General features: G+C 38.9%; 1 protein-coding gene across 2 annotated transcripts; it reads left to right on the top strand.

Moving 5' to 3' along the window:
* Window positions 1-1,802: 1,802 nt before the first annotated feature.
* Window positions 1,803-25,344, top strand: LOC116518807 (prosaposin-like). Of its 2 annotated transcripts, XM_032232337.1 has the most exons (15): window positions 1,803-1,924; window positions 6,726-6,862; window positions 8,216-8,290; window positions 9,173-9,298; window positions 9,533-9,727; window positions 10,533-10,676; window positions 11,394-11,450; window positions 11,936-11,944; window positions 15,743-15,856; window positions 17,710-17,805; window positions 18,856-19,036; window positions 19,185-19,348; window positions 20,864-20,944; window positions 21,398-21,505; window positions 23,470-25,344. In XM_032232337.1, the coding sequence occupies exons 1-15, from the start codon at window positions 1,879-1,881 to the stop codon at window positions 23,503-23,505; spliced, it is 1,569 nt and encodes a 522-aa protein (XP_032088228.1). In that variant the 5' UTR covers window positions 1,803-1,878; the 3' UTR covers window positions 23,506-25,344. The 2 variants fall into 2 exon arrangements, with proteins under 2 accessions (XP_032088228.1, XP_032088229.1); XM_032232338.1 differs by lacking the exon at window positions 11,936-11,944 and having other exon boundaries at window positions 1,805-1,924.
* Window positions 25,345-25,680: the final 336 nt, after the last annotated feature.

Here is a 25,680-nt window from a genome sequence, read left to right as displayed (position 1 = left end):
TCCAGCATTCTTGACTCTGAGTTCATTCCATAGTTGTTGCAGTTTTTATCACTTAGGGTCATAACTATTTTCCAAATCACTACAAAACCATACTTTAAAAGTTAGGAAAGCTGTTACTTATTCTAAGAAGGAAGATCAAGGTTCAAAGCAAATATAAAAGCACTTACAATAACATATTTTTTTTGTTCCTTTGATACAAGCCACTAAATTCTACTAGGTTTGCTGAATTAAAATTATAAACATGATAGAAGAAACAGTTGTTTCCCCTGACATTTGAGATTTCCAAATCTAGATATTGGAATTATGGTGGAACATTGGGTAATATTTAAAATATTAAAACATCAGTGATTCAGCAGGGGAGAATAAACACATTGTATGAAGAAATGTTATGGATGTTTAAATATATTTACGGGAAGTGATAAAGAATCGTAAAGAGAGAATGGTACTGTTTAAAGACAGAGATGTGAATACAGAACAACAAATGGGGAAAAATGAGTACAAATTAGGAAAATAGTATATATACACTGATATATAAAAGAATCTATTACAATTACAATGTGTATATTAAGATTAGAAGTTGGAAGACAAAGATTAAGTATATTTAATTGTATTATTGTTAGCATTGTATAAAAAGTACATTCCAGTACAATTCACTGTCCACAAAATATGTATGGTTGTTAAAGGAAAATTCTCTCCCAACCTAACCTACCTCACGGCATTATTAAGATTAAAATTAGGGGACATCCTCAAGGATAAAGAAACTTCCACCAGTCACCCAGTATACACAAGAGTCAAAAATATCTGAGGTATATAATATATAATACAGAACTGGAGGCACTAAGTAATTATGAGGGAGGTTACAAACAAAAGAAAGTTGTGGTTTGCAATTTGCTTCTAGAAAATAAATAACAGCATCCAGGTACTGAAGAAGCAATTATGCCTAACCTTTTCCTCTGGCAAGTACTAAGATGTCTTAAGGGAGTAACACATTATGCAGCAACATTTACAGTCTCTAGTCGCTCCCAAGTTTATTTTCACTGCAGATTCCATTCTTAGGCATGCATATTCTGTTTAATCTGCTTTTATATTTATTTTAGAGTAATGGTTTTTTTTTTAATATAATCATTCCATCTTCAGTTGAACAGTGTTACAAATACCTTTGTTAAACAATAATCAAAATTGCAACATCCTTCGTTAAATTAATACTGATTCTTCAATCTTTTAACATAATATTCCATATATTAATTCTACAAAAATACATTTATTTTAAAGGACGATGGGGGGGTTGCAAATCCCCAGACTGAGGGACAGAGGACATGGATTCTGTAATTTGATTTGGCTGGCAGACAAACGGGAGGTTTAGAAGGCTGCGGCCCGGCCAAGCAAGCAGCACCCATAAAACCGAGCAACTAACAAATAAGCGAGATTGTTTAAAAGGATGTATAATGATTGTCTTTCAGGCCGGTTGGCAGTCTCGTGACTTCACGTCAAATCTTCTCCCCATCCCCCACCCCTTCCCGGCTCCGAAGGTTTAGATGAGTCAGCGTCAGCAGATGGGATGGGAGGGGGAGGGGGGTTTCGCAAACCGAAAGGAGACAGAAACGCGCAAGCGCACACCGCGAAGGTTTTCCGAGGAAGGAAAGAAGGGACGGCTCGCGGTCTTCCCTCCCACTTTTCTCGCCACTGGGCTTGCGCAAAAGCAACCACAAGGCTTAACGTTTGGAGAGCCGGCTTCTGCCGCCAGCGCCAGTCCACCGCGGCGCACGCGCAGAAGCCGCGTGTCGTCGTTCTCCCCCCGGAGCGCCGGGGTATAAAAGCGGCTCTCAGCTGATGCTCCCGCATTGCAGGCGGAGGAACCTCTGACAAGAGACGCTCACAATGAGGCGCTTCGCTCTCCTCGTCTTTCTCTGCTCGCTGGCTGCGGGTAAGCGCGGGGTGGACGCGCCCTTTTTCTTTTTTATTTCGGTTCCCGTTACCAGGCCCAGACGGGGATCTCAGAAGGCGAGCGAGTGGAGGGTTGGGCCTCGCACCCCAGCCGGGGCTGGCCTGAGAGGAGGTGAAAGGCCCGCTAGTGTCCGACACTCTTGTTTCCACGCCCTGGGCCTTCGCAGGATTAGGCGCCTCAAACCTTTCACGGTCTTGGGAGCCACCCGCTGACCCTCAACCGAAGTTGGGCTTGGGAGTTACGAAGATTGCCGGCTGTGGAGGGCACTGGGCCGCTGTCTCGCTTCCTTCCTGGGCCACTTGCTGAAAGTGGGCTGCTGGTCCTTTGGGCCTGCCTTGGTTAGAGTCCCCGGCCTTGCGCAGAGCTGACTGGGCGGTATTCTTGTTTACCCGAGAGAGAAAGAGAAGGAGGGCGTCGCCTGGCTGCCGACCCTTTCCTTAGTACGAGCAGCTGCCCTTCTTCCGCATCGCGACTGGAAAAATCCTAGTCTGCCTCCCTTTAACTTGCCCTCCTTTTGGCGCTATTGATTTACTTTCTCCCCTCCTTTTAGTTTTTTTTATTTAAACCCCCTTTTCTACATTAGAAAGAGTCAAACATTCACCTCTGGAGTAGTGTTTATCCCAATATCCATGGAGAATGCGTGAGTGAGAGAGAGAGAGAGAGAATAAATACATTTATTTTAAAGGACGATGGGAGTTGTAAATCCCCAGACTGAGGGACAGAGGACCTGGGTTCTGTAATTTCACGAGAGAGAAAGAGATAGAAAGAGAAAAGAAAAGAGAGAAAAAATTGCTGTCTGTCAATGGCTTTTGTCAGTTTCTTCCTCCCACTTACGGTTTTTTTTTTTTTTTACATAATATTTTTTATTTCCATTTCATTCTATACAATCACATGTTTACTGTGCATAACCGGGGCATATAACATTGAGTAATAAACACAGCCCTCACTTATATAGAAAATGCCCCCTAAAATACAAACCCAATATACCACCTTGACCCACCATACACCCTCTTTCAACCCCCTCCAACTTTCATTCTTCCTTCTCACATACCCCTCTACACCTACTTCCCCTCCCCCTCTATCTAACCCTAACCCTATCACTCCCTCTCTTAATCCATTCCCTCCCTTCCTTCTCCTCCTCCTCTCTCTCCCCCTCTCCACCCTCCTTCTTCTTTCACTCAGTTCCTCCCTTCGGTATACTTCTATTACCTTCCAATATATTCGGTTTGTTCTGTTTTAACACTAACATTAAAAAGCCACAGTATACAAGTGCAATCATGTACTTTAGAACCGCTTACGGTTTTTTAACACCCTTTGATATTTGTGCTGCTTCTGAACAAGGACGCTGGTTCTCTGCTGTGATTAAATCGGAAGTACCTGACTTCACTGGGTTTTTTTTAAGGCAAAAGTAAGGCGTTTCTTGGTTGTTTACTCTTTCTCCAGGATATCTTCTCCCCTGGATAAAGGAGCCTAAATGAGATTAGGGATACTGAGTTTACCCAACAGGCTTTGTATCGGCCAAATAACAGCTGAGGAATCCTCTACAAAGTGTTCCTTGGCATCAGTGCAATGTTTCCTATGAAAACTTAATGTAAAAATGTTCTGAATAAAATAGGTGGAAGAGCAGCAGAATATAGACTACTGTATAGCTTGGGAATTGTTAGCATTTGAATGTTGGCTACATGGGGTGGTTTTACTCCGTTTTGGCACATTGAGAACCAAAATGTGTGTTTGGGGGGGGGGGGGAATAAGTGTATTCATCTGTTCAAAAATTACCCTGGAGGATGCAGTTGTTTTTGTTTTAGGAGCAGATTGCTAACCAAAACTTCTCTGATGTTTGTGTACATCTTCATTAATTCAATCTTTAAGGTGATAATTACTGTGAATCAGTCATCCTTGACTTAAAGGTGATGAAAGCTAATTGATTGCGCTCCTATATCTAAATTTTTATCACCCACAACAATTTTATGAAATAGGTTGAGAGAATAACAAACCTAAAGTCATTCGGTAATTTCCATGGTTGGATGAATCCAGTTAATCCTGGACTACAACTCCAAGGAAAAGCTGAACTGCTTAATCATGCTTAAAAAAAATTCAACTAGGCTTATAGAATTTAGTGAAATGTAATGAAAGAAGCACTTGAGAGTCAGTTTGCTGTAGTGGTTAACGGATCAGACTAGAACCTGGGGAATAGTGAGTCTTCAGCACAAAGCCAGCTGGATGACCTTGGGCTGACCACTTTCAGCCTTAGAAAAAAGGCAGTGGCAAACCACTTCTGAAAAAAAACCTTGCCAAGAAAACTGCAGAGGCTTGCCCAGGCAGTTTCTAAGAATTGGGCTTGATAGAATGGAAGGAAAAGAACAAAAACTGTTTTAATGCAGTCTTTATTTTCTTACTTAGAAAACAGAACACACACTATTCCTTAGGTTATCTACCCACAGATTTTAGTAATTTTAAATTACTAAATAATTCGTTAACCTTGGGTAACGAATTGCAGCAATTATGCAATAAGTGTAAAAATTGCATTCTATATTTATGCAACTTGACACTGTTTAAAAAACCAAAGAATTGAACAGATTCAAGTATAGCATGTGTAAAATTATTATTCTTGAGCAAGATTAGCATTCCTAATGAATACAAGTGAATAAATTTTCTCCTGTCCATAGAAATACAAGATATCTTTATTGGCAGTATGTCTTTTTTCCCTTTAGATTGTTGATTGCAAATACTGGAGCTTTGGTGGTGGTGGGGGAATCCTGGAATTCAACTTTGTGTATAGATTAGTTTTTCGTTATTGCTAAGAGATTCTTGCATATTCTAAATCATTCCTCACTGGCTGTTGATCTGTAACTGCTCAGTTATGGTTCCTGGTGGCAACAGACGCAGCCAAGCATGTTGGTACTCATCTTTTTCCCAAAGAATTCCAATTTGCTAGGCAATAAGTTGACGCTGACCCAGGTAAACAGCATCCATTATTCTTCTTTACAGGGCAAACACCAATATTTTGATGTATGATTTAACATACTCTTGTAAATAATGAACATAGCACGGGCATAATTATTGGTATTCTTAACATAATATTTTTGCAGCACAACCTTTTGAGACAATCAAATACTTTATAGGTCTGAATATATATTTCTCAACTGGCATTTTTTCCCATTCATCTTGAACAAACTACTGCAGTTGTCTTAAGCTTGTTCCTTCTCTCAACTGTGGGTTTCAGCCTTTTCTATAGTTGTTCTGTTGGATTCAGATTAGGATTTGTAGCAGATGAATTTAGATCAGTCCAATGTTTCCTTTTCAACCATCTTTGTATGTTTTGAGTCATTATCCTGTTGGAAGGCCCATACCCATGACGGAGAGTTTTCTAACAGTGGGCATTATGTTTTGCTCCAAAATGCCTAGCTATTCTTCTGATTTCATTGTATTTTACATAGATTTAAAGCACTCAGAAGTAGCAAGGCAATCAACCCCATTAACATCATGGCGCCGGCGCCTTGTTTATTTCACATAGTAGGTATGGTGTTATTTTCTTTAAAACAATTGTTTTTTCTTCTATGAACAGAGCTGCTGTGACTTACCCAAAAGGTTTCATCTGTCCAGAGAACATTGTCCCAGAAGTACTGTGGTTTGTCAATATATATTTTAGCAAACTTCAGACTGGCTTTTTTATAAGTCTGTCTTTCAGAAGTAGGGTCTTCTACCATGACGCCACTTTCAATCAAATGGCAACAGATAATATGACTTGATAATAATATCTCTATTATTAGTATGACTATGATTACTAATAATATGTCTACTATGAGTATTCTGTTCAACCTGGGATCAATTTTCCTCTTGCAGCCACATCTAGGGAGGTTAGCTATGGTTCCATGGACCTTAAACTGCTTGATAATATTAGTAGCCATGGTTGTAGGAATATGAAGTTCATCGATAATCATTTTGTAGCCTTTACTGTTCTTGGCTAACACTTTCTCCCCTCCCCCCACATCTGTTTTTCTTTCTCTTGCCCATTTTCACTGTGTTACACAAAGTGACACAAAATGGCTGATTAAATACTTTTCTCCAAATAGGCTGAATGATTGACTGATTTGAAGTCAACTATGACACTAATTATATAGACTTGAAAGATCACTACAACAATGCCTTTTTAACTTCTAAGATGTGCCAAAAAGTGCAATTTTCATTTATCTTATTATTTACAAGAAAAAGTTACATCATACTTCAAAAGCAAAGTGTCTGTTCTGGACTATACAGTACCCTGTTTTCCCCAAAATAAGCCCTCCCCGAATAATAAGCCCTCCCCAAAAATATTGCAACACAGCAGTAGCCATGAGGTGACCACGCTCGCTGCCTCCTGCACCTCAAAAAATAATAAGACCTCCCCAAAAATAAGGCCAAGCACTTATTTTGGGGGTCAGAAGAAAATAAGATCCTGTCTTATTTTCAGGGAAACATGGTAGAGAATGGTAAATTGGGATTCTTTGGGGTACCAATACTTTCGGCTGCATCTATTTAAGTCTAGGGAAAAAAAATAGCATGAAACTGGAATGAAACGTAATGCAGGCATGTCCAACCTGCAGCCCTGGATAGCTTCTAATGCAACCCCACAAAATCATGATTAAAAATATAAATAACATGCCTCCTTTATGTTTTTGATATACATCAACTGTATTATATATTTTATATGCGGCCCAAGATTCCTTCAGTGTGGCGGCAGACCAAAATGTTGGACAGGCATGATCTAATGCATTCTAATGCATTTATCCTTTATTTTCAGTTGCTTTGACAACTCCCCTGCTTTTGAAGAAAGACTGTACAAAAGGTCCAGAGGTATGGTGCCAGAATTTGCGAACTGCATCTGATTGCAAAGCAGTTAAACATTGTCAGCAAAATGTGTGGAACAAGCCTACCGTGGTAAGTTATTTTATTGCTTTGCTGATGATTTTAGCTCTGTTTTTGCAGCCTGCCAAAGACGTTTCCTTATTTATGTAGACAGGAGCTGAACTTTGGCGGGAAGTCAGAAATGGACCTCAGATCCACTAAGACTTGAGCTCTGTTTCTGCACCCCACCAAAAGCATTACCCTCTGCACCCAGAATAAGTGCAGGAGTATCTTTTCTTCAGGGGCTGAAAATCCTGCTTGAATTTTTCTACCCCCCCTCCCCCCAGTACACCACACTCCTCCCTGGAACTATGCTTAACAATCTATGTCATCACTTAACAACCACAACCAGGAGTGCCAGTTGCGGTTGAATCAATCACATGGGCAATCACATGACATCTTGCTTAACTACTGCTTTACTCAGTGATTGAGACTTGGGCAGACAAGAATTATATTGTGATCAGTGAACAGTTGTGGCCAATTCATGGAAATGGCCTAAAAGGCTAAGGTACCAAATTTTGCCACATTGTACGTAGTAAAAAATACTTTTTTTACCAGTAGACCAAAACAGAATTTTTCTGGTCATATTGATGCAGCAGGAGTTGTTTGATGCACTTGTGGTAGTTTTTGTAAAAGAAACAGTAAATAGTGTTTACTAGTTTTGCAGCCCATAAGGGCAGATGCTTGCATTCCTTATAAAGGATGTTTTGGGATCTGCCTCAATTAATTTAAAGGCTGCCGCCCTTGCCTCTGGGGCTCTTCTTGTGGGACATGTTGGCTGGTGCTGCTTCAGGGCGCCCCAGGCGCTGGCTCCTTCACACGCAGCCCGGCTCCCAGCTTCATCGGCATCCTGTCCGGTGCCCATCCTCGGCAGCACGGAAGGGCTCTGGACCCCACACATCTTTCACAGCCGCCTTGTTTCCCCCAATTGGAAACAAGGCAGCTGTGAAAGACAAGGCAGCGCTTTGTCAGAGTGAGAACACTTTCCCGCCATTACCAAATCTCCCAGGCTGTAATTGTACAGGGTGAGTGCACACCTATGTTTTCTATGGCGTGGAGCTGCGCCAATGCTCTGCGTGGCAGGCGATGACTCCAGAGCCCATCTGCGAGGGATTTTGAGGAACGTGAGGTGGAGTTTAAAGTTTAGAGTTCCAATCGTCTTAGTGACCCCTGTGAAAAGGTCGTTCGGCCCCCAAAGGGGTCGCGACCCACAGATTGAGAACCGCTGATATAGTGTGTTTGTGCTAGCACACGAACTTGAATAACACTGTAAAGCTAAGTAGCATCTGCAGCAGGACTCTCTTAACTGGATTTTCATTAGATTATACTTGACAGGTCTAAAAATTAAGTGTCATTTTATTTAACAAAAGGTATTTTTCTCCTCAGGAGAGTATTCCCTGTGATTTGTGTAAAGAAATTGTACGAGTGGTTGGGAAACTCTTAAAGAGCAATGATACAATGGTAAGAATTCTTTTCTTTAAAAAAAAATATCCTAATACTTTTATTCAAGAAGCAAAATGCAGGATCTAAAAAGGGGATTCCCCACTATGTTGACACATGCCTTTCAACCAAGGTTTACCATGAATGCATTTCCTAAAATAGAAGGAGTATTTTGGTATTAAAATGCCAATATTGGATTGCATTCATTCTTAGTGGGAGCTCCTAGGCCTATATTTTTTCATAATAGTACAAAAACGAGCTTGTGCCTTCCTTAGAAAGATATTAGTCAAATATACAGTATAAAAAATTCCTTTAAATCCTTCCATTGCACAATGAAAGAGTGATCATCAGCTATGCAAACATATCTCTACTTTTCCTGCTGATGACAAAAGCTAAATCATCTGAATATTTATATGATGCTTTGTAAAGATTTGCCTATGCTTACTTTCACAGCATATTTAATATTACTTTTTGTAGAAAGTACTAATGCCCCCAGCAAAGAATCCATAGCAGAGATGGGTAATATAGCTAAAACCATGTAACCAAAATTTAATGTCAAAATAACCAGTTTGGGTGTAACATTTTCCGTTTGAAAGATGAGAATAGGAATAGGAATGCAAAGCAACTTTTGGGTGAAATGTTCCCATTGCTGCCTTTGAATTTTTTTCAAAATTATATTAAAAAGGTTGAAAATTTTCAGGCTTGCCTCCTCCACATTGCTAGAAGACTTCTTGTGGCCTACTGACTAATAAGCAGACATTGTGATATCCAACCCAAAAATATTGCCCATCTCTCTCTCTCTCTAATATGATGCAAAAATTATCTAAGTATTTCTTCCTGGATGAGAAAAGTGAGAAAAATGTTCCTTTATGTTTATACCAACCTGTCTATTTTCTGTCATAGGAAGAAATAGATCAATATTTCAACAAAATTTGTGAATTTCTTCCTGAATCAGACATGGTAGAGCAGTGCAAGGACATAGTGGAGGCTTATTTGCCAAATATTCTGGATATGGTCAAATCAGAACTTGTAAGTATTCACTCATGCTACAGAAGCAACTGAATATATTACATTTTTCTTACGTAACTCAATATTCCAAAATTCACTGCAACAAGTATATTGAAAAAAATGTGCAATAATAAGAAGTCTAATTGTTTCTTGAAGATTTGATAATCTGGTTTTCAGGGGTACTTAGCTGCAAAGTTTCTGCTGCATTTAACATAGGTGAAAACAAGTAAATTTGTGTTATTTTCTACTCTTTAGGAGAATCCTGAAGTTGTATGCAGTTCACTCACATTATGTCAGTCTCTTCAGAAGCACCTGGCAGAAGTAAAATTACAAAATCAGCTTCAGTCCAACAAAATTCCAGCACTAGATTTCTCTGAACTGGCATCTCCTTTCATGGCTAATGTGCCACTTCTTCTTTATCCTCAGGATAAACCTAAGAAAGAAACTAAGGTGGGAATTTAAAATTGCAAATGGACTATTAGTGCTGCTAATAACATATATTATCTGTAAATTGCTATTAACTTTTTATCTTGGTGACAGTTGAATAAAGAAATTCATAAATATCCAAACCTAAAATGGTTTCTCTAAACCCATTACCTTAATTAAAAGCAGTAAGGAACTCAAAATATGCAAACATGAGTTAATCATGTATGCTTCTCCCAGCCTTCAAGTGGTGTTAATGCAAAAACTACTCCTTAATCCTGTTTAATTCTTAACTTGTATCATACATGTTATCTAACTGAACCAATTAAAGGATAAGGGGGATAACATTTGGGAAACTCAAAGTAAAAATAATTATGGTTAATTCAGAGTATTTTGAGAGGTAAATGGAAAACAAGTAAACATAATGCATCTATAAAATCCATTATTAAATATAATCCAGTGCAACAAGATTATATGTTTTTTCTCTAAATTCTTGTTTTAGAAATCTTAATACTGTTGATTTTGAATAAAACATATCACTATTCCAAGTATAACTTTACTAAATCTTGTTAGAAGAACCTAGTGCAGTGACACAGAAAAGGAAATGACACGGGTCAGAATGTTGCAGGGTAAAATTGTCTGAACTACTCAATATAAGTAGATTCACCCAAAATCTCAACAGCAATGAATTTGGCAGCAGATTTCACAGACGGTGTATTCTAGTGCCTGAAGGCAGAGAATGTATAACAATGTTAATTTTTTAAAAATTTATATAGCCATCTGATGTTTTGACATTATATTGAGTTACGATTTGCTTCATGCTTATCTGCAGGGCAATGGAAATGTGTGTAATGACTGTGTTCAGCTGGTAACAGATCTTCAAGATGCCGTGAGGAACAATTCAACTTTTGTTAGTTCTTTAATTGAACATGCCAAGGAACAGTGTGAACATTTGAGTCCTGCTTTGTCTGACTTGGTAATTTTTCTTAATATTGTTAATATCAGTGGGAAATACAGTATATGGCTTGGCACTTTCATTTCCACAGCTTTGTCAATTTAGAAATTAAGGTGCCACTTTAAAAGATCCATGGTCATGTGGCTGGCATGACTAAACGCCAAGGGCGCACAGAACGGTGTTACCTTCCCACCAAAGGTGGCCCCTATTTTTCTACTTACATTTTTACATGCTTTATAACTGCTAGCTTGGCAGAAGATGGGACAAGTAACGGGAACTCACTCCGTTAAGCAGCGCTAGAGATTCAAACTGCCGAACTTTCTGATCGACAAGCTCAGCGTCTTAGCCACTGAGCCACCGCGTTCCTTTTAAAAGTAATATAAATGTAAAATATGATTCTGACAATATGAAATAAATTTTACAGCCTGTACAGAATGTGTAAGAACAACTTTAAGGGGATTCTGGAAATTTGAATCCCGGCTTGTATTGCAGAATAACTTTGGATGAGCTGTCACCATTTAATATCCTAATTGTCACGAGAGAAATGTAAGATGCAATTACGTATGCCTTCCTTCATATTGTACAGATAAAAATATGTGTGTGTGTGGGTCCCAAATTCTTCTGTTGAAGTCAGTACATTTCTTTGACATAATGAAATACAGTGATTATATGTGGTTGGCATATTTTGCAGTTTGTGTAATAACAACTATCTCCAATGTCTCTCTTCCTCTTTAATAGTGCAAAGGCTACATTACTGAGTATTCTTCCCTGGCTATTCAGATGATCATGCACATGGTAAGATTAATATTTCCTATATTTTATTATCTTGCTCCAAAAATATATTTAAAAATCTGCCATTGGAGTTATAGCAAATGTCTTAACTAGGTCTGATAGCATCAAAAGTCATTTTGGATTAATTATCTAATTACTTAAGGACTAACTATCATGTCCCATCAGGCTACATTTTCTTTTAGTTCTTGAGATTATTTATATTGAAGATCTCTGTAGGAATGCAGCAGCAAGGACAAAATGATATTTATACCCGGAATCGTGCTGGGTTGACTGCAACACAACATTTTTCATAGGGCATTCAGTTGTCTATGCCTGTTCAGAAAGTATAAATATTGAAGAAAATTTATTTTGCAAAAATAATCATTCTATAGTTAATTGGCCCTTCCCTCTTCTTGCATGAAAAGTTATGGTGTGAACCATTTAGATGCTTGATTGTTTTTCCAGTTGTTTAACTCTCTTGTGTTTCTTTTTCACCATCCTGTCAACAGCAGGAGCAGGTATGTGAGAAACTTCCTCCCTCCACTTAGAGAGTGTGGCTTGATCTCTTGCTAATATAGTTGATAAGTGATATTTTTGACAGATTCAAGGGACAGAGCGGCTGTGGAAAGAATCCTTTTTGAGCCTAAAATGAAATCTTGGCCATTGTGAAACAGACAATGAGCCTGTTTGACTACCTGGCTTTGAAACTAAAATTAATGCACAGAAAATTCCACAAGGCCTGAAGCCATAATGATCCAGATAGTTTTAGGATATGATTTGGCCATAGATGCTGAGCTTCCTAAATAAACCTCTTTGGACCTTGCACCTGTCATGGTTTGGTTTGGCAAATGCATGTTGCATGTATTTATAACTCGGATTGTGGTGTTTTGTTTGCCAACTTATTATATGTCTTAATGAGGAAAACTCTGAAATGAGGAGGACATTTCTCGGCCTAAATAGAGATGGCATCATACTTTAGTATATTGGCTTTTTGTGTGTAAATGGTATGGAAACATCTCTTTGGTTGTGGGAGAATAGAATGATTGGACTACTTCAAAGATGGTCTGGAAACTCTTATATATAACTATGATATGCTTTCATAAGAAAATGTTTTGGAAAAGTGCATGCCTTGATACTCATTCTCTAAACCACCGTTAACCTTCTGTTTATAAGAGCTAAGTGCTTTATCTTTTCTACCTTGGAGTCAGTTTTTTATTCTTGGTGATAGCTAGACTAGGCCTTAGAGTTCCAAACTGGTTTGTCATTGTTTTCTTTCTAAGCCTAGGAGAGAGTTACTGGCCAAAGGTTACTGGCTTTGTATCTAAGGTGTGGCTAAAACTTATAATCTTTCAGTTTCTATCCTGATGCTTTAACCACTACATCAAAACAGGTTTTCATATCTTTCATAAGTCCTATTTAATAAGCCTGTTCAGAGTATTACATAGCTATGGATGAGATAATGGCCCTACAAAATCCCCTTTCTTGTTATTTACTGAAGTCATAGGAAGTTTTCACTGCTGTCAGATTAATGGTACCTTGTCACTTGGTTCAGACCTAACAAATTAGTTTGTAGCCAAAACTGCTTTAGCCAAGAATCGCAATTTGAGAGCAGACATGACAGCAAACTAGTTACCCACACAAAAAAGAATGTTTCCAGTTTGTTCTCCTGCTTCCTCTGGGGGGAGAAAAAAAGAGAATAATTCACAGGAGCCAAAACCAGTTGTAATTGATTTCTGTAGACTTTGCACTTCATAACCAAGTAAAATTAGCAACTATGAAAATGACTATACCAGTGGTTAAAACTTTGAGAATTCATAACAGACAAGGTGGATATAATAGTGATCTGTCCCATAAAGAGCCAGGTCGCCAAACTCCCTTGAAGGAAACATTCCAAATCACTTTCAAATGGCAACCTACTTGTGTAGTTTTCAGATGTAACACCAGTGATCAAAATAAACTGAACAGTTATGCAGTTTATTTAGTTAACCTACTCCCATGATGGTGAACCTGTGGCAGGTGTGCCAGAGGTGGCTGCTCTTCTAGTTTCTGGCGTGCGCATTCGTGCTGGCCAACTGGTCTTCGCGGGCACTAGAAAACGGTTTGGAAGCGGTCTGAAAACAGCCCGAAAAATGACCAAAAACACGCATGCTCATGCCAGCCTGCTGGTCTTTGGGTTTCTGGTGCTCCAGCATACACGTGCACTCTGGTTTGGGCACTCAGTGCCAAAAAGGTTCGCCATCAATGACCTACTCCCTTCTAGTTAAATTTTGTTTTGACTTGCTATGGTAGGAGAAGGTAGGAGGAGTTAAAATTATTCCTTAAACTGTTAAGCTAACTGCAGAGGAGGGAATTTTTGGGACAGCCAACTCCTTTATGAATGATTAACAGGTATAAAGTTATATAAACCAATGAGACTTTTCTGAAAGGTGAAGCTGCAGCAACTACAGGTATTTAGCAATTACGTGAACTCTTGAAATTGTATACATTCTGTCTTATATTTCTTTAGCATGTGGGCCATATTTGAGTTCAGAAGTGATCAGGAAATTTTGAAATATATATGTTTGAATACAGGTAGTCCTTGACCTGCAACAGCTTGTTTAGTGACCATTTGAAGTTGCAATGGCACTGAAAAAAGTAACATATGATGTTTTCCACACTTATGGCTGTTGCAGCATCTCTATGGTCACGTGGTAAAATTCAGGTGCTTGACAACAGACTCATATTTAGGATGGTTGTAGTGTCCTGGGACCTTTTGAACCTTTCTGGCAAGCAAAGTCAATGGGCAAACCAGATTCACTGAATTGCTGTGTTATTAAACAACTGCAGTGATTCACTTAACAACTGTGGCAAGAAAGGTTGTAAAATGGGGCAAAACTCATTTAACAGCTGTCTCACCAACAGAGATTTTGAGCGTTCAATTGTGGCTGTAATTTGAGGACTACTTGCAACTGGTTTACTTTGGCTATAGGGTAGCAGGGGACTTGTGATATTGATGAATTGTTACTTGCAGCAGCCCAGCCAGCTTTTAGTGAGGAATGTTGCAGAAATTGTTTCAGAATTCTTCCATTGTTTTCTCATTGATAATCTAGACTATCCTCTTCCTGTACAGTTATAAATTAGAGACTGTTTTTAAACTATTTAATGTGAAATACTAACCGAAAGGAAATTGGGGTTTGTCTTTTGTATAGCACTGAATGACTGCTAGAAATTGTCTTCTTTTCTAACCAGAATAGTGCTTGAATTTAGTAAAATGACTGCATGTATTTTGTAGAACACTCATGTTACATTGAAGTACCGATTTTAAAAAAAATACTGCACCAAGGGACGGTTATGAAACATCAGGAAGAGCGCATAATCTACACTTCTATTTGTTCTAAAAGTATTTAGCTTTGTAAATCAATTGTGGACACATGCAAGTTGCTGAAATAGGTTGTTTGATTCAACTTTGTTCTGCTGTGGCGTAGAAATGCCAAAAATGAATGAAATTCAACCTGAAAGCACACATAATGTCTAAGGATATACAAAACAAGCTATATGTGAACCACTTTTTTCAGGTTAACAGCTAGTTTTCAGGTGGACCATATCCAGATAGAGGCATTTTTCTTTTGGACATATAGTGAGGCATCATGTCGAAAGGAAAAATGTTTCAGGGAGGTAGAAAGCAAGAACAATTGCAGTCATGAGTGGTAGGAAAGACACTAAGTAGAGTGGGGAGGTCAGTTTTTTGACTGCACATAGAAAGAGGAGAGAAAGAAGCAAAATTGCCGTGTTTTCCTGAAAATAAGACAGAGCCTTATTTTCTTTTGACCCCCCAAAATAAGCACTTGACCTTATTTTTGGGGAGGTCTTATTATTTTTGAGATGGCGAGCATGGTCACCTCATGGCTGCTGCTGTGTTGCAATATTTTCGGGGAGGGCTTATTTTGGGGGGAATGCTAATTTTAACACATGCAATCAAAAGCCCGATTGGGCTTATTATCTGGGGAGGTCTTATTTTCAGGGAAACAGGATAGTCAATTATGTACAGAGCAGTATGGATTTGGGTTGATTGAAACCTGAAAAAATCAAAACTCTATATATTTTGGTTTTGCTGAACCACCACCTGTCTGGAGCATTTGGCAGAACTTCAGAGAGACACCATGTTTTGGGCTTGAAACAAAATGCTTTTTCTTTCTTTCCTATACAAATAATAACATCTATACTATTCCATGGCATCGGGGGCTGCTTTTACATTCATGAAATTAGAGTGATATTAAAACGAATTTGCTACCTTGTAGACTATAGAAATAACTTACATTGGTGTTTTATGTCTTCAGCAACCACAGGATATTTGTAACATGATAGGATTTTGTTCTTCCCTGAAATTTGTACCCCTCCAAACTCTGGTGCCTGCTAAAGTTATCTCTCCAGCAAAGACAGAGCCAGTTGAGGTAAGACTTGGTGCTTAGTTATCTGCATGTCACTTTACCAAAGCAAGGAGATAAATGTCTCAAAGAATGAATAGCTCTAACTTATGTGATTATTGTTATGGATCTGAGTGAGAGATCAGAAGCCTGGAGATGGTAAAGGAGAGAAAATCTAAGAAACAATCCCAGAGGGAACCTCCTGATGAACTTTAGTAAGTTAGAATAACATGAAATAGAAGAAAAAGATCCAGAAACATAAAATTTTCATCACAAATGCCTGGACAGCCTGTCCCAAGGTTCAACAATGCACTGAGAGGGGGCTGGAAATAAACTACTGTATGAACAAGCAAACTATCAGTGGTGGCTTGGTGTTCTTGGACTCTCTTCTGACTAAACAGTGGTTTAGTTTCTTTCCATGGGCCTTGACCTTCGGTATTCTTAACAAAAATAGTTTTTTTTTCTTGGCCAGCCATTTTGCTAGCCTTTGACTTGAAAAGTTGGGATCCAGGGGTGTCTTCCGATGGGATCTGTTTGTGTTCCGGCTGGATGAAGTGGTTTTAAGGCCAGATTCCTGCTTTAAACTCAGGCCAGATCCATATTTCATCTAGCACAAAAGAGTGTGCTTCCAAACTTCTGCCCAAGCCGAAGCTTTGCCAATGAATGCATCTGGCTCAAGCTGGGGCTGCAGTAAGACTCTGAGAATACACCCTTAAAGTACCTCAGAGGGATAATGGATCGATTGTTTCTCTCTTACAAAATAAAAGGATTTTTTTTCCTGTTTCACATTTAGCAGAATGTTGAAGAATACATTACCTGGTATGTGTAGCCAGGAAGAGCAGCCTTTCCTTCCTATTGACAGCAGACCCCATAAATGTAGAGCCTTTGTCAACAGCCATAATACCAACAATGGTTACCATTAATAGATACTTGAATGGATGAGTTTTATAAGGATGAAAGTCCTTATAAAGTACTATCAAATAGATAAAAGTTTACTCCCTTTGGGCATGGGCTTACCTTCACTGAGGTACAGGGAGCGCCATGTTGTATTGGCCCATTGTGCTAAAACTGCTATAATATTCTTTTCATGTTAAAATGAGTGAGAATGGAATCTTGACTTAATGTGAATTACATTTCTGGACACAGGGGGGGGGGGAATTCTGCAGTCCTGCCCTAATTTAGAAAGAAATGAAGTAGCCCAAGGGTTGACAAGTTATTTTACTACATTGTGCTAATAATTGTACAGATATTATAAGGTAAAGGTTCCCCTCACATATATGTGCTAGTCATTTCTGACTCTAGAGGGCGGTGCTCATCTCCATTTCAATGCCGGAGAGCCAGTGCTCTCTGAAGACCTCTCTGTGGTCATGTGGCTGGCATGACTAAATGCTGAAGGCGCACAGAGTGCTGTTAGCTTCCCACCAGAGGTGGTTCCTATTTTTCTACTTGCATTTTTACATGCTTTTGAACTGCTAGGTTGGCAGAAGCTGGGACAAATAACAGGAGCTTACTCCATTACGCAGCACTAGGGATTAAAACTGCCAACCTTTCTGATTGACAAGCTCAGCGTCTTAGCCAATGAGCCACTGTCCCTTTTACAGATACTATAGTAGTTGCTAATTTTATAATTAACAATTGAATAGCCAATACTGAAGTCAGAATATGTAAGAGTGGTTCCTTCAGGTGACAGGAGGAAGTTTTAAGTTTTGCCTTCTTAACTAGTGAGGTAATCCTTTCTTGTCAGGTTCAATTTCCAGTGACCCAATATATACTGCAGAGTACGCCCCAACTGCTGTTTCATGTTTCTGTGGCTGTTGATGTCTTGGTTACTTGTAGCACCGGTAATAATTACTGCAAATAATGTTTTTTTTTAATTGTAGATCAACCCGAGTCAAAAGGAAGCATTCTCTCTCTGTGAAGTATGTACTATCATGGTAGAAGAGGTAGCCAGCCTTCTGGAAAGCAATAAGACGGAGGTATGCATGTACCATGAAATAAATTAGACTGCTAATATCACCTTTTATAATACAGTTTGCTCTCCAAGAGCTGTGCTCCATCTAGTATGATCAAATGAGGACAGGTGGCTTCTGACAAAATGGCTTTCTTTGTGGTGGCATTCTATATATGAGGGGTTATCAACCTTTCAGCCCTCAGGGACCACTAAATTTATAATTTTAAATTCCGCGGACAACTAATATCTGCGTAGTTACTGGTTGGGTGGGTGTGGCTATATGGTCATGTCACTGGGAGGGCGTGGTCAACTTGATGTCACTCACGTCAAAGGGTGCCTTGCTAGCCTCTACTTGCCCCTCCCCTCCCACTCCTTGCCCCCTCCCGGGCTCCTTGGGTCCCCAACAGGAAGCAGTTTTTGGAGCTAAACAGCCTCCAAAGAGAAAGGTGGCAAAACAGGTGGCTCAGTTCAAATTGGATCTGACCAAGAAGGAGGCTCAGCAGAAGCACCTCACTGAGGACTACGAGCATAGGCTTTTCAAGCAGAGGGAAGACCTGCAGGAGTGTAAGGTCAAGTACATGATACAGTCCCACTGGAACAAGGCCCTCTAGCTCTTTGCCACCAGTGGTGCTTCCCTCCAGCCTTCGCCCAAAGCCCTACACCAGGAGGCTGAAGCAGACTCCAAGTCGGAATTTCTGCCTCCCTCTGACCCACACAAAAAGACCCCGATGGGGGAAGATTCTCTGTAACAACACAAGTGTTCATTGCACGTATCTGGCTCAGGCTGTAGTTTGAGGACTCCTGATTTAGTGCAATATAAAAAATGTAAATATTTTTTCTATGGACCACCAAAATTTTCTCGTCGACCACCAGTAGTCCTCGGACCATCAGTTGGTGACGGCTGCTATATATGGATGAGGATTGCCAGAGGAGTTCATCTTGATTTTTTAATGCTGCATTTCAATGTACCGTTGAACCATACCATACTTATTTTGTGTATTGCTAGTTTTAGCAGATGCCTAGAGGACTTATGATGCCTGAATTCTCTCAAAATAGTTACCTTTGTTTGTACTAGGAGGAGATGATACAAGCAATGGAGAAAGTCTGTTTAGTGCTACCTGAAAAATCCAGAGAGGAGTGTAAGGACTTTGTGGAAGTTTATGGGAAGTCTATTCTTGACATGTTGCTGGAAGCTACTAGTCCTAAAATGGTGTGTGTGATGCTGAGATGCTGCACAAATAACATTTTACCAGCTGGTAAGAACTCGAATAATCCTTTGCTACATAATCAATGCTTCTGTGTTTGGCTTGAATTTTACTTTTCCGGTATTGCAAATTTTTTGTTCATTAATGTAAATATAGACATTAACTTGACATAAAACACCTTTGCTTTGTGTACCCTCAGAAGAAATTGTTCCAGTGCAATCAGAATTGGGAAATATCTGTGATGTGTGCAAGATGGTCGTTGCTTATGCGGACAAGGAACTAGCTAAGAATGCTACCACTGCTGAGATTGAAGTATTTCTGGAACGAGTCTGCCACTATTTACCGCAGTCTGTTAGTGACCAGGTAATTAACATGCTATTGTGTGTTAAAAACTGCACTGCTGTGAATGACTTATTCTGAAAAGCTAATCTATGAAAGCAGAGCGAGTGATGATTTCTGCTTTGTAATGATCACCACCACCAGTGTCAAACTGGACACTTAAAATTCCTGCGTGGTAGAGGTAGGCTCTTTCAAATCATCAGTGTTGTGAAAACAGTTAATCTGTTTAATTGGTTTGTTAGATTGCTGAGCTGGTGATACTTTCAAAATGTAATAATATAAATAAACAGTTGCCTTGAGCTGTAACAAGGGGGTTGCTTCTTTTGAGTAGCAGATCACTTCTATGCTTTAAAAGAAGTTGTAGTGAGGTGCTGTTTGTATTTCATAACGTAAGTTCTCAAGTTGCAAGTTACAAACATCATGCTTAGGGGTTTGAAATATTCCTTTGCTTTTCACCTATCTATATGATGCTCATGGATTTGTTTCAAAAATCAATGGATGCATCATACTTCTATACCCATTCTTTACGCAGTAATTCCTTGCTTAGTGATTGCTTGCAAACATGACAGTAATAATAATAAAACTCAGAATCAGTGCAGGATGTACCATCAAATGTCATGGCCTCTTATCAGAAGCCTTCAGTTTGATACCAACTGAGGTCTGGTCAATTTCAAGTAGGAGTCAAGGTTATAATCACCCACAGGCAGTCCAGCTTACAAACAATAATTGGACTTGGAACTTTATTACTAAGCAACACAGTTCTAAAGGCCGAAGTCACATGACCTCACGCAATGGCAATTCTGGCAGTTCTAGTTGCCATTGATAGTAATCCTGCATGGTTACTTTGACCTCCTCCTGGCTTTCCCATTGACTTTGCCTATCAGACGCTGGCAGTGGTGGTTGCAGATGGCAATGACGTAACTGTAAGAATGCTGGCAACAGCTGCAATTACAAGGACTGGTCATAAGTCCCCCTGATTCAGAGCCATCATAAGTTATAGCAGTCACTGAACAAGTCATTACACAAAGTCTACCTGTAATTGCAGTCACAGAGCTGAGCTTGTTAGTAAACTTACAGTTATTACTTTTTAGGGAAATGATATGCAATGGAAAAAAGCAACCCAGGAAAAATTAACTTGTTTAAACAATCTCTCTTGTCTGGCAAAAAAGATGGCACAGGACACTGTATGGAAGAACGTATCTAAATGAGGTGGCAACAACTAGCAATCTTCATTGTGTCTCTTTCTCTCGCACACACATACATGTTCCCTTACAACCATCTCACTTTCTATTGAAGGACCAGATTCTGGTTCATAAATAAGAGAATGTATTTAACTTTGTGACCAATAAGTTATTTGGTTAGATTAGGTCTGCAAATTGTGATAATCTAACACATATCAAATATCTCATTGAAATCAACAGTAGCTTTGGCTAGATAGCAGTCGATATAACAAATTGAAAATTTTCCATCTGAGTTACTTAATCAATTGGTAGAGGATCCTGTTCCATTTCTCACCGATGCTTAATTTTTTATAAACAGTGTGTCCAGTTTGTGCAGCAATATGAGGCAACAGTTGTGCAGCTTCTCGCAGAAATGATGGATCCCACTTTTGTGTGCAATGTAAGTACCGTAAGTTAGAATATTTACTTATGAACTACACTTCAGTGTATGTACCATTAAATAAATATTGATTGGGCATTTAAATGCTTGGGTATCTACTATCACAACTCAAAGCTATTTATGGACTAGCAGGTGCCAAAGAAAATGCAATAATGCTTTATGTTAAAGTGATTTTTTAAATTCTGGATTGATCCAAATCGCAAATGCAAAATTAAAGCAAAATAGGAACGAGATGTTGGCGATACTGACAAAATGCCCTTTGAAAAACTGGGTTTTGTTCCTATCTTATTTTCTGACTCTTACTTCAACCAAGGCATAACTTGTCTGTCGTAATGATAGGGTTTTCTTTGATTCCTTTAGAATTCTTTGTAGAAATCCTAATAAATGAACGGATTGATCACACTTTTATTATAGTGAAACAGTAAACTGCAATTACTACCTTTCACTTCATAGAAACTTGGAGTTTGCGCAGCATCCACTAAATCTCTTTTGGGATCGGAATTGTGTGTCCGAGGACCGGGGTATTGGTGTAAGAACATGGACACTGCAACTGAGTGTAATGTAAGTATTTTTATATACTTCTGAGCAGGCATGTAGGTAGAGACAGAAACCCAACAAGCAGCATTTCCTTATGCCAGCTAAGAGGCTTTCTACAAGGCAGGCACATTACTAGAAGGCATGAGTAAGATCCTAGTGCTAAGTAATACAGTAGGGGTGCAGTTTATGCTCCTAAAATTAATTGTTGGGATTGGTGAATGCCACAAAAACCCAATAGGTTCAGCCTTTACTCAAAACAAGTAAATAGAGAATCTTGAGTAATTAAAAATGTTTCTAAACAACAAATGTGTTTAAAATAAACATGCTTGTGCATTAAAAATGCCTTTAATAATAAAAACCCATTTAACTACATAAAAAATGTGGCACCTGATATATTTTACTGGAGAATTCATTCCAAAGCTACAGTATTGTCATTGAAAAGGCTTGTCCATCACATCCTCCAACATGAGAGACTACCAGAGCAGGATGCAATAGTGAAAGCATGAAATGTTTCTGCTTCTCTTCCATTGTCTGTAAGATCAGTAATGAGCTCTTAGATATTGTTCCCTCAAATGTGAGTTTTCTTCTATCTGCATTCTAATCTGGCTTTGTTGTCAGCTGAGGGATATACTAAGAAACTGAATGGGTTGTGCATAGCAAAGGAGAATGCCAAATGTCCAGAATCAGCCCTGTCCTATGGCCAGATCATCTCCATTGTCTTCATGGATCTTAATCTAGGCTTCAAGAGAAGCACCTGCATGTAAGCTGGAAAGTTGTCCAGTATCGCTGGAATCAACTAGCTTCTGGGAGTAGACCATGAAGTCATAAATTGATGTGATCAGGACAATCCTGCCTTGAGTAGTCTGGAGAAGATTAATCTGGTGTCATTTCTATCAATTGGGTGGTCAAGCAGGATGAGTAGTGTATACCATCAGAACCCCAACTACCTGATAACTAGATATAAACATTCTAGAGTGATACTGAAATGGAGAGAAAGCCTGGTGAGAGTAAAATAATTTCTTTAGATAATGCCAGCCCCCCTTTGTAATTCCTTGATTTGCTTTAGTATTGTACTAGCAAACTAATCTTACCCATAGTCAAGCTGGGGATAAATCAGAAAAATGTTATTACCTGTTCATTTTGTCACCGTATGACAGGCCAAAATGCTGACCATAATGTCATCTAAGGCAGGGGCCTGCGGGCCAGATGTGTCATGTGCTGGCCATGCCCACACCCAGTTTAGCAAAGGGGAAAAAAGTGATACCTCCTGTGATCCCGCCAGTTTGAGACTCCTGATCTAGAGACTTGGTGCCACATGTATCTTCCCTAGGAAGGCATTCCTTATGCCTGTTCTGTTATCTGTGTGATGGCAAGTGGACATTTTTGTTCCAGAAAAATTTAAATTATTTCACTTTGAAATGTATTAACTACTGTGCCACATTTGGCTGGAATATAAAATAAAATTATAAATGAAATAAAGTGGCCCTTGTCCACCTCTGGAACAGCTCCCTCCCTCTTTGGTGTGAATCTCATGGTTTAAGCGAACACGAGTAGGGTTGTTCATAAGGGGTCAACCTCATTAGTTTGTGATTATTAATAGCATAAACTGGAATTCATGGTTCAGTGTACAGCAGGAAAGGTAAGTTGCAAGCTAGATGAACCCAAGTTGTGTTTAGGCTATCAGAGCTGAGCTGTGGGGAATTCAGACCACTAGATGGCATCAAAGCCTTATGGTTTCTGTCTCTCTTTCCTGCCATCTACTGATTATCTAGGTTTTTTCCCAGGGTAGATTTGAGACTCAAGTTAAAACTCTGATGTTGGTTGCAAAAGTTGTAAATATTTGATAAGCAACAACTTTATAGAATCCCAGAAATCCTTTGGAATGACTTCCAGGCACTCTGCATAATCTTGATATAAATAATGTCTCCTCTGATTATGCTTTGCATATCTCTTCTCTCCCCCTCTTTCCTTCCCTCTTTCTCTCCCAGGCTATTGAACACTGCAAGCGCCATGTGTGGAACTAGAAGATACATCATTTTGGCCAGCTCTTTTTTCATTCTTGGAAGAAAATGGAAGCCAAGGGTTAGGCTAGTAAAAGCTAAATCTTAGTGTCTTGATCTTCTCCCTCTCCATTTCAAGTACCTTTTTTATCAATCGCTTAGTAGCCGTGCTACTATTGTGGAAGGATCCATTGTTTTGACTTGCTGATATTTCTAACTCCAGTTTTAGACCTTTGCGGTACATGAGAACATACTGCCAGTCATTGGTCAATTGGGTTCAATGTTTCTGAGGAGGAGTAATAATAAGTGTGTGTATATGTAAGTAAACTAAGGACAGTGCTGGTGTGTCTGAATTTTAATTACTTGTTTTTTTTTAAAAAAATAATTCTTGCTGATAATTAAACCTAAAACATGGGACTGTAGTACTCTCTATTGAAATAGCTGTTGATACCCTTTTGTGAACAGTTATTGTGCAGACAAAGCTTCCAAATAAATTCTTAACTGCTGGCTTAAAACTGCCTCGACAGAGTCAGTCCCATTCCTTCCAAAGGGAGGACTTTGGAATGCCCACAATTACGTCATAATTAAGCTCTTAAGTCCCAACGCCTGTGTAGCCAATACTGAATGTATGTTCATTCACAGCCTAAGGTGCAGGCAGTGCTCGTTGATAGTGCAAGTTTGAAATGCTTACGAAAGATCAGTCCATTATTTTTGAAACAAATTTAGCAGCTTCTCATTCAACAAACAACAGTAAATTATTACCTAGAAAAACCAGAGGTGCACTTAATTTGGTCCACCTAGTGCACGGAGCTCTTTCCCTCCATATCGGTAAAGTGTATTTCCCGAAACTAAAATAAAAAAAAAGCTTGGTAGGAAAAAAAAATACCTGTTTTCTTGTGGATTGTACAATTGTCTATTAAGATTGTCTCTTAACAACTGGTCCCGCTACAGAAGAGGTTCCCCCACCCCAGGCTGTGGCCCACTACTAGGCTGCTCAAACGGTGGGAGCCCACACATGTGCACGAAGCTCCACGTGTCCACCACTTTCCAAGCCAGAAAGATTTGGGACCGTTGCTCTAGAGAGTTAACATCTTCTTGCCTGAGTAGGCATTTTCTTGGATTTATACTAGGGATAAATCAGAATGTCTAGAGCAAAATGTTCACTGGCAGTCATGACTTTTGCCTGAAGACAGCTGTGGTTCACTGGGATGGGTAGCAAGCACATCAACTCAAAAACAGTACCGCTTGTTGAACATCTATCAATGAATTATAAAGCCCTTAAACCCCAGGACTTCTGATTTTGTTTAAAATACAGATTTGTAGAATGAAGTTATTAAAATAATCAACCTCTGCATTATTGTTAAAGTTAGGAATATATTTTTTAATTTTATATATCTTGGGTGCACTTTTGAGGGCATTGACTTGAATTCTTCAGGTTGATATGTCATTATTATTATTTTTTGTTTGCTGCTGGCTCCAAATTCTTGCTGCTTTAAAATAAGCATATAATGAAAAGCAACAGCAAATTAATATGAATGTTTGTTGTGTAGCATTGTAGTTAACATCTCCTTTATAAGAGATTATTTGTTGTTGGAAAATATAACACACCCCCTGTAAAAGAAAAATGGCATTCTGTGAGGTAAAACACATTTATGTATAGAATCTTGTTTCTTGCTGAAAGGAAACGATTTCATATTTTTTGGACAAATTCTTACAATTTAATGTAAATATGATTTGCACAATAATTACATTCAGAAATGAGCTGGGAAAATAAGCAGCTGCTTTAACAAACTGCTCTATTCTATTTTTTTTTCTTTTTGCACTGAAGCTTCTGTAATTCAATAAAGATGTAACTACATTTTGTCAGTAGTGTTTTAAAAAATCATTTTAATTATTAACTTGGAAGCTAATACACTGAGAGAGACAAGTTGAAATGTTGATAATTCGTTAGCAGTAGAGTCATGTCCTAGAAATTTTAGAGTAGCCTAAATGAAGTGATGTTTAGAGCTCCTGTCCAATATTATAACTTTTTTAAAAAATATGGTCCCTGCTCCCTGTTCTCCAAAGCCACAGGGTGGGTTTAATATACCATGCTCCCTCTTTGTAAAGTTGAAACATTAAATTTGAAGGGCATCAGTTCCTGTGGATGGTCAAATCATTTCATACAGCTATAAATTTCCTTTTCTAAATTCTCAGTTC

This window comes from Thamnophis elegans, chromosome 15 (assembly GCF_009769535.1).
Source record: "Thamnophis elegans isolate rThaEle1 chromosome 15, rThaEle1.pri, whole genome shotgun sequence".
Lineage (NCBI taxonomy): Eukaryota > Metazoa > Chordata > Lepidosauria > Squamata > Colubridae > Thamnophis > Thamnophis elegans.
Note: the sequence above shows the minus strand (reverse complement) of the source record. Positions and strands in the feature narration are given on the sequence as shown.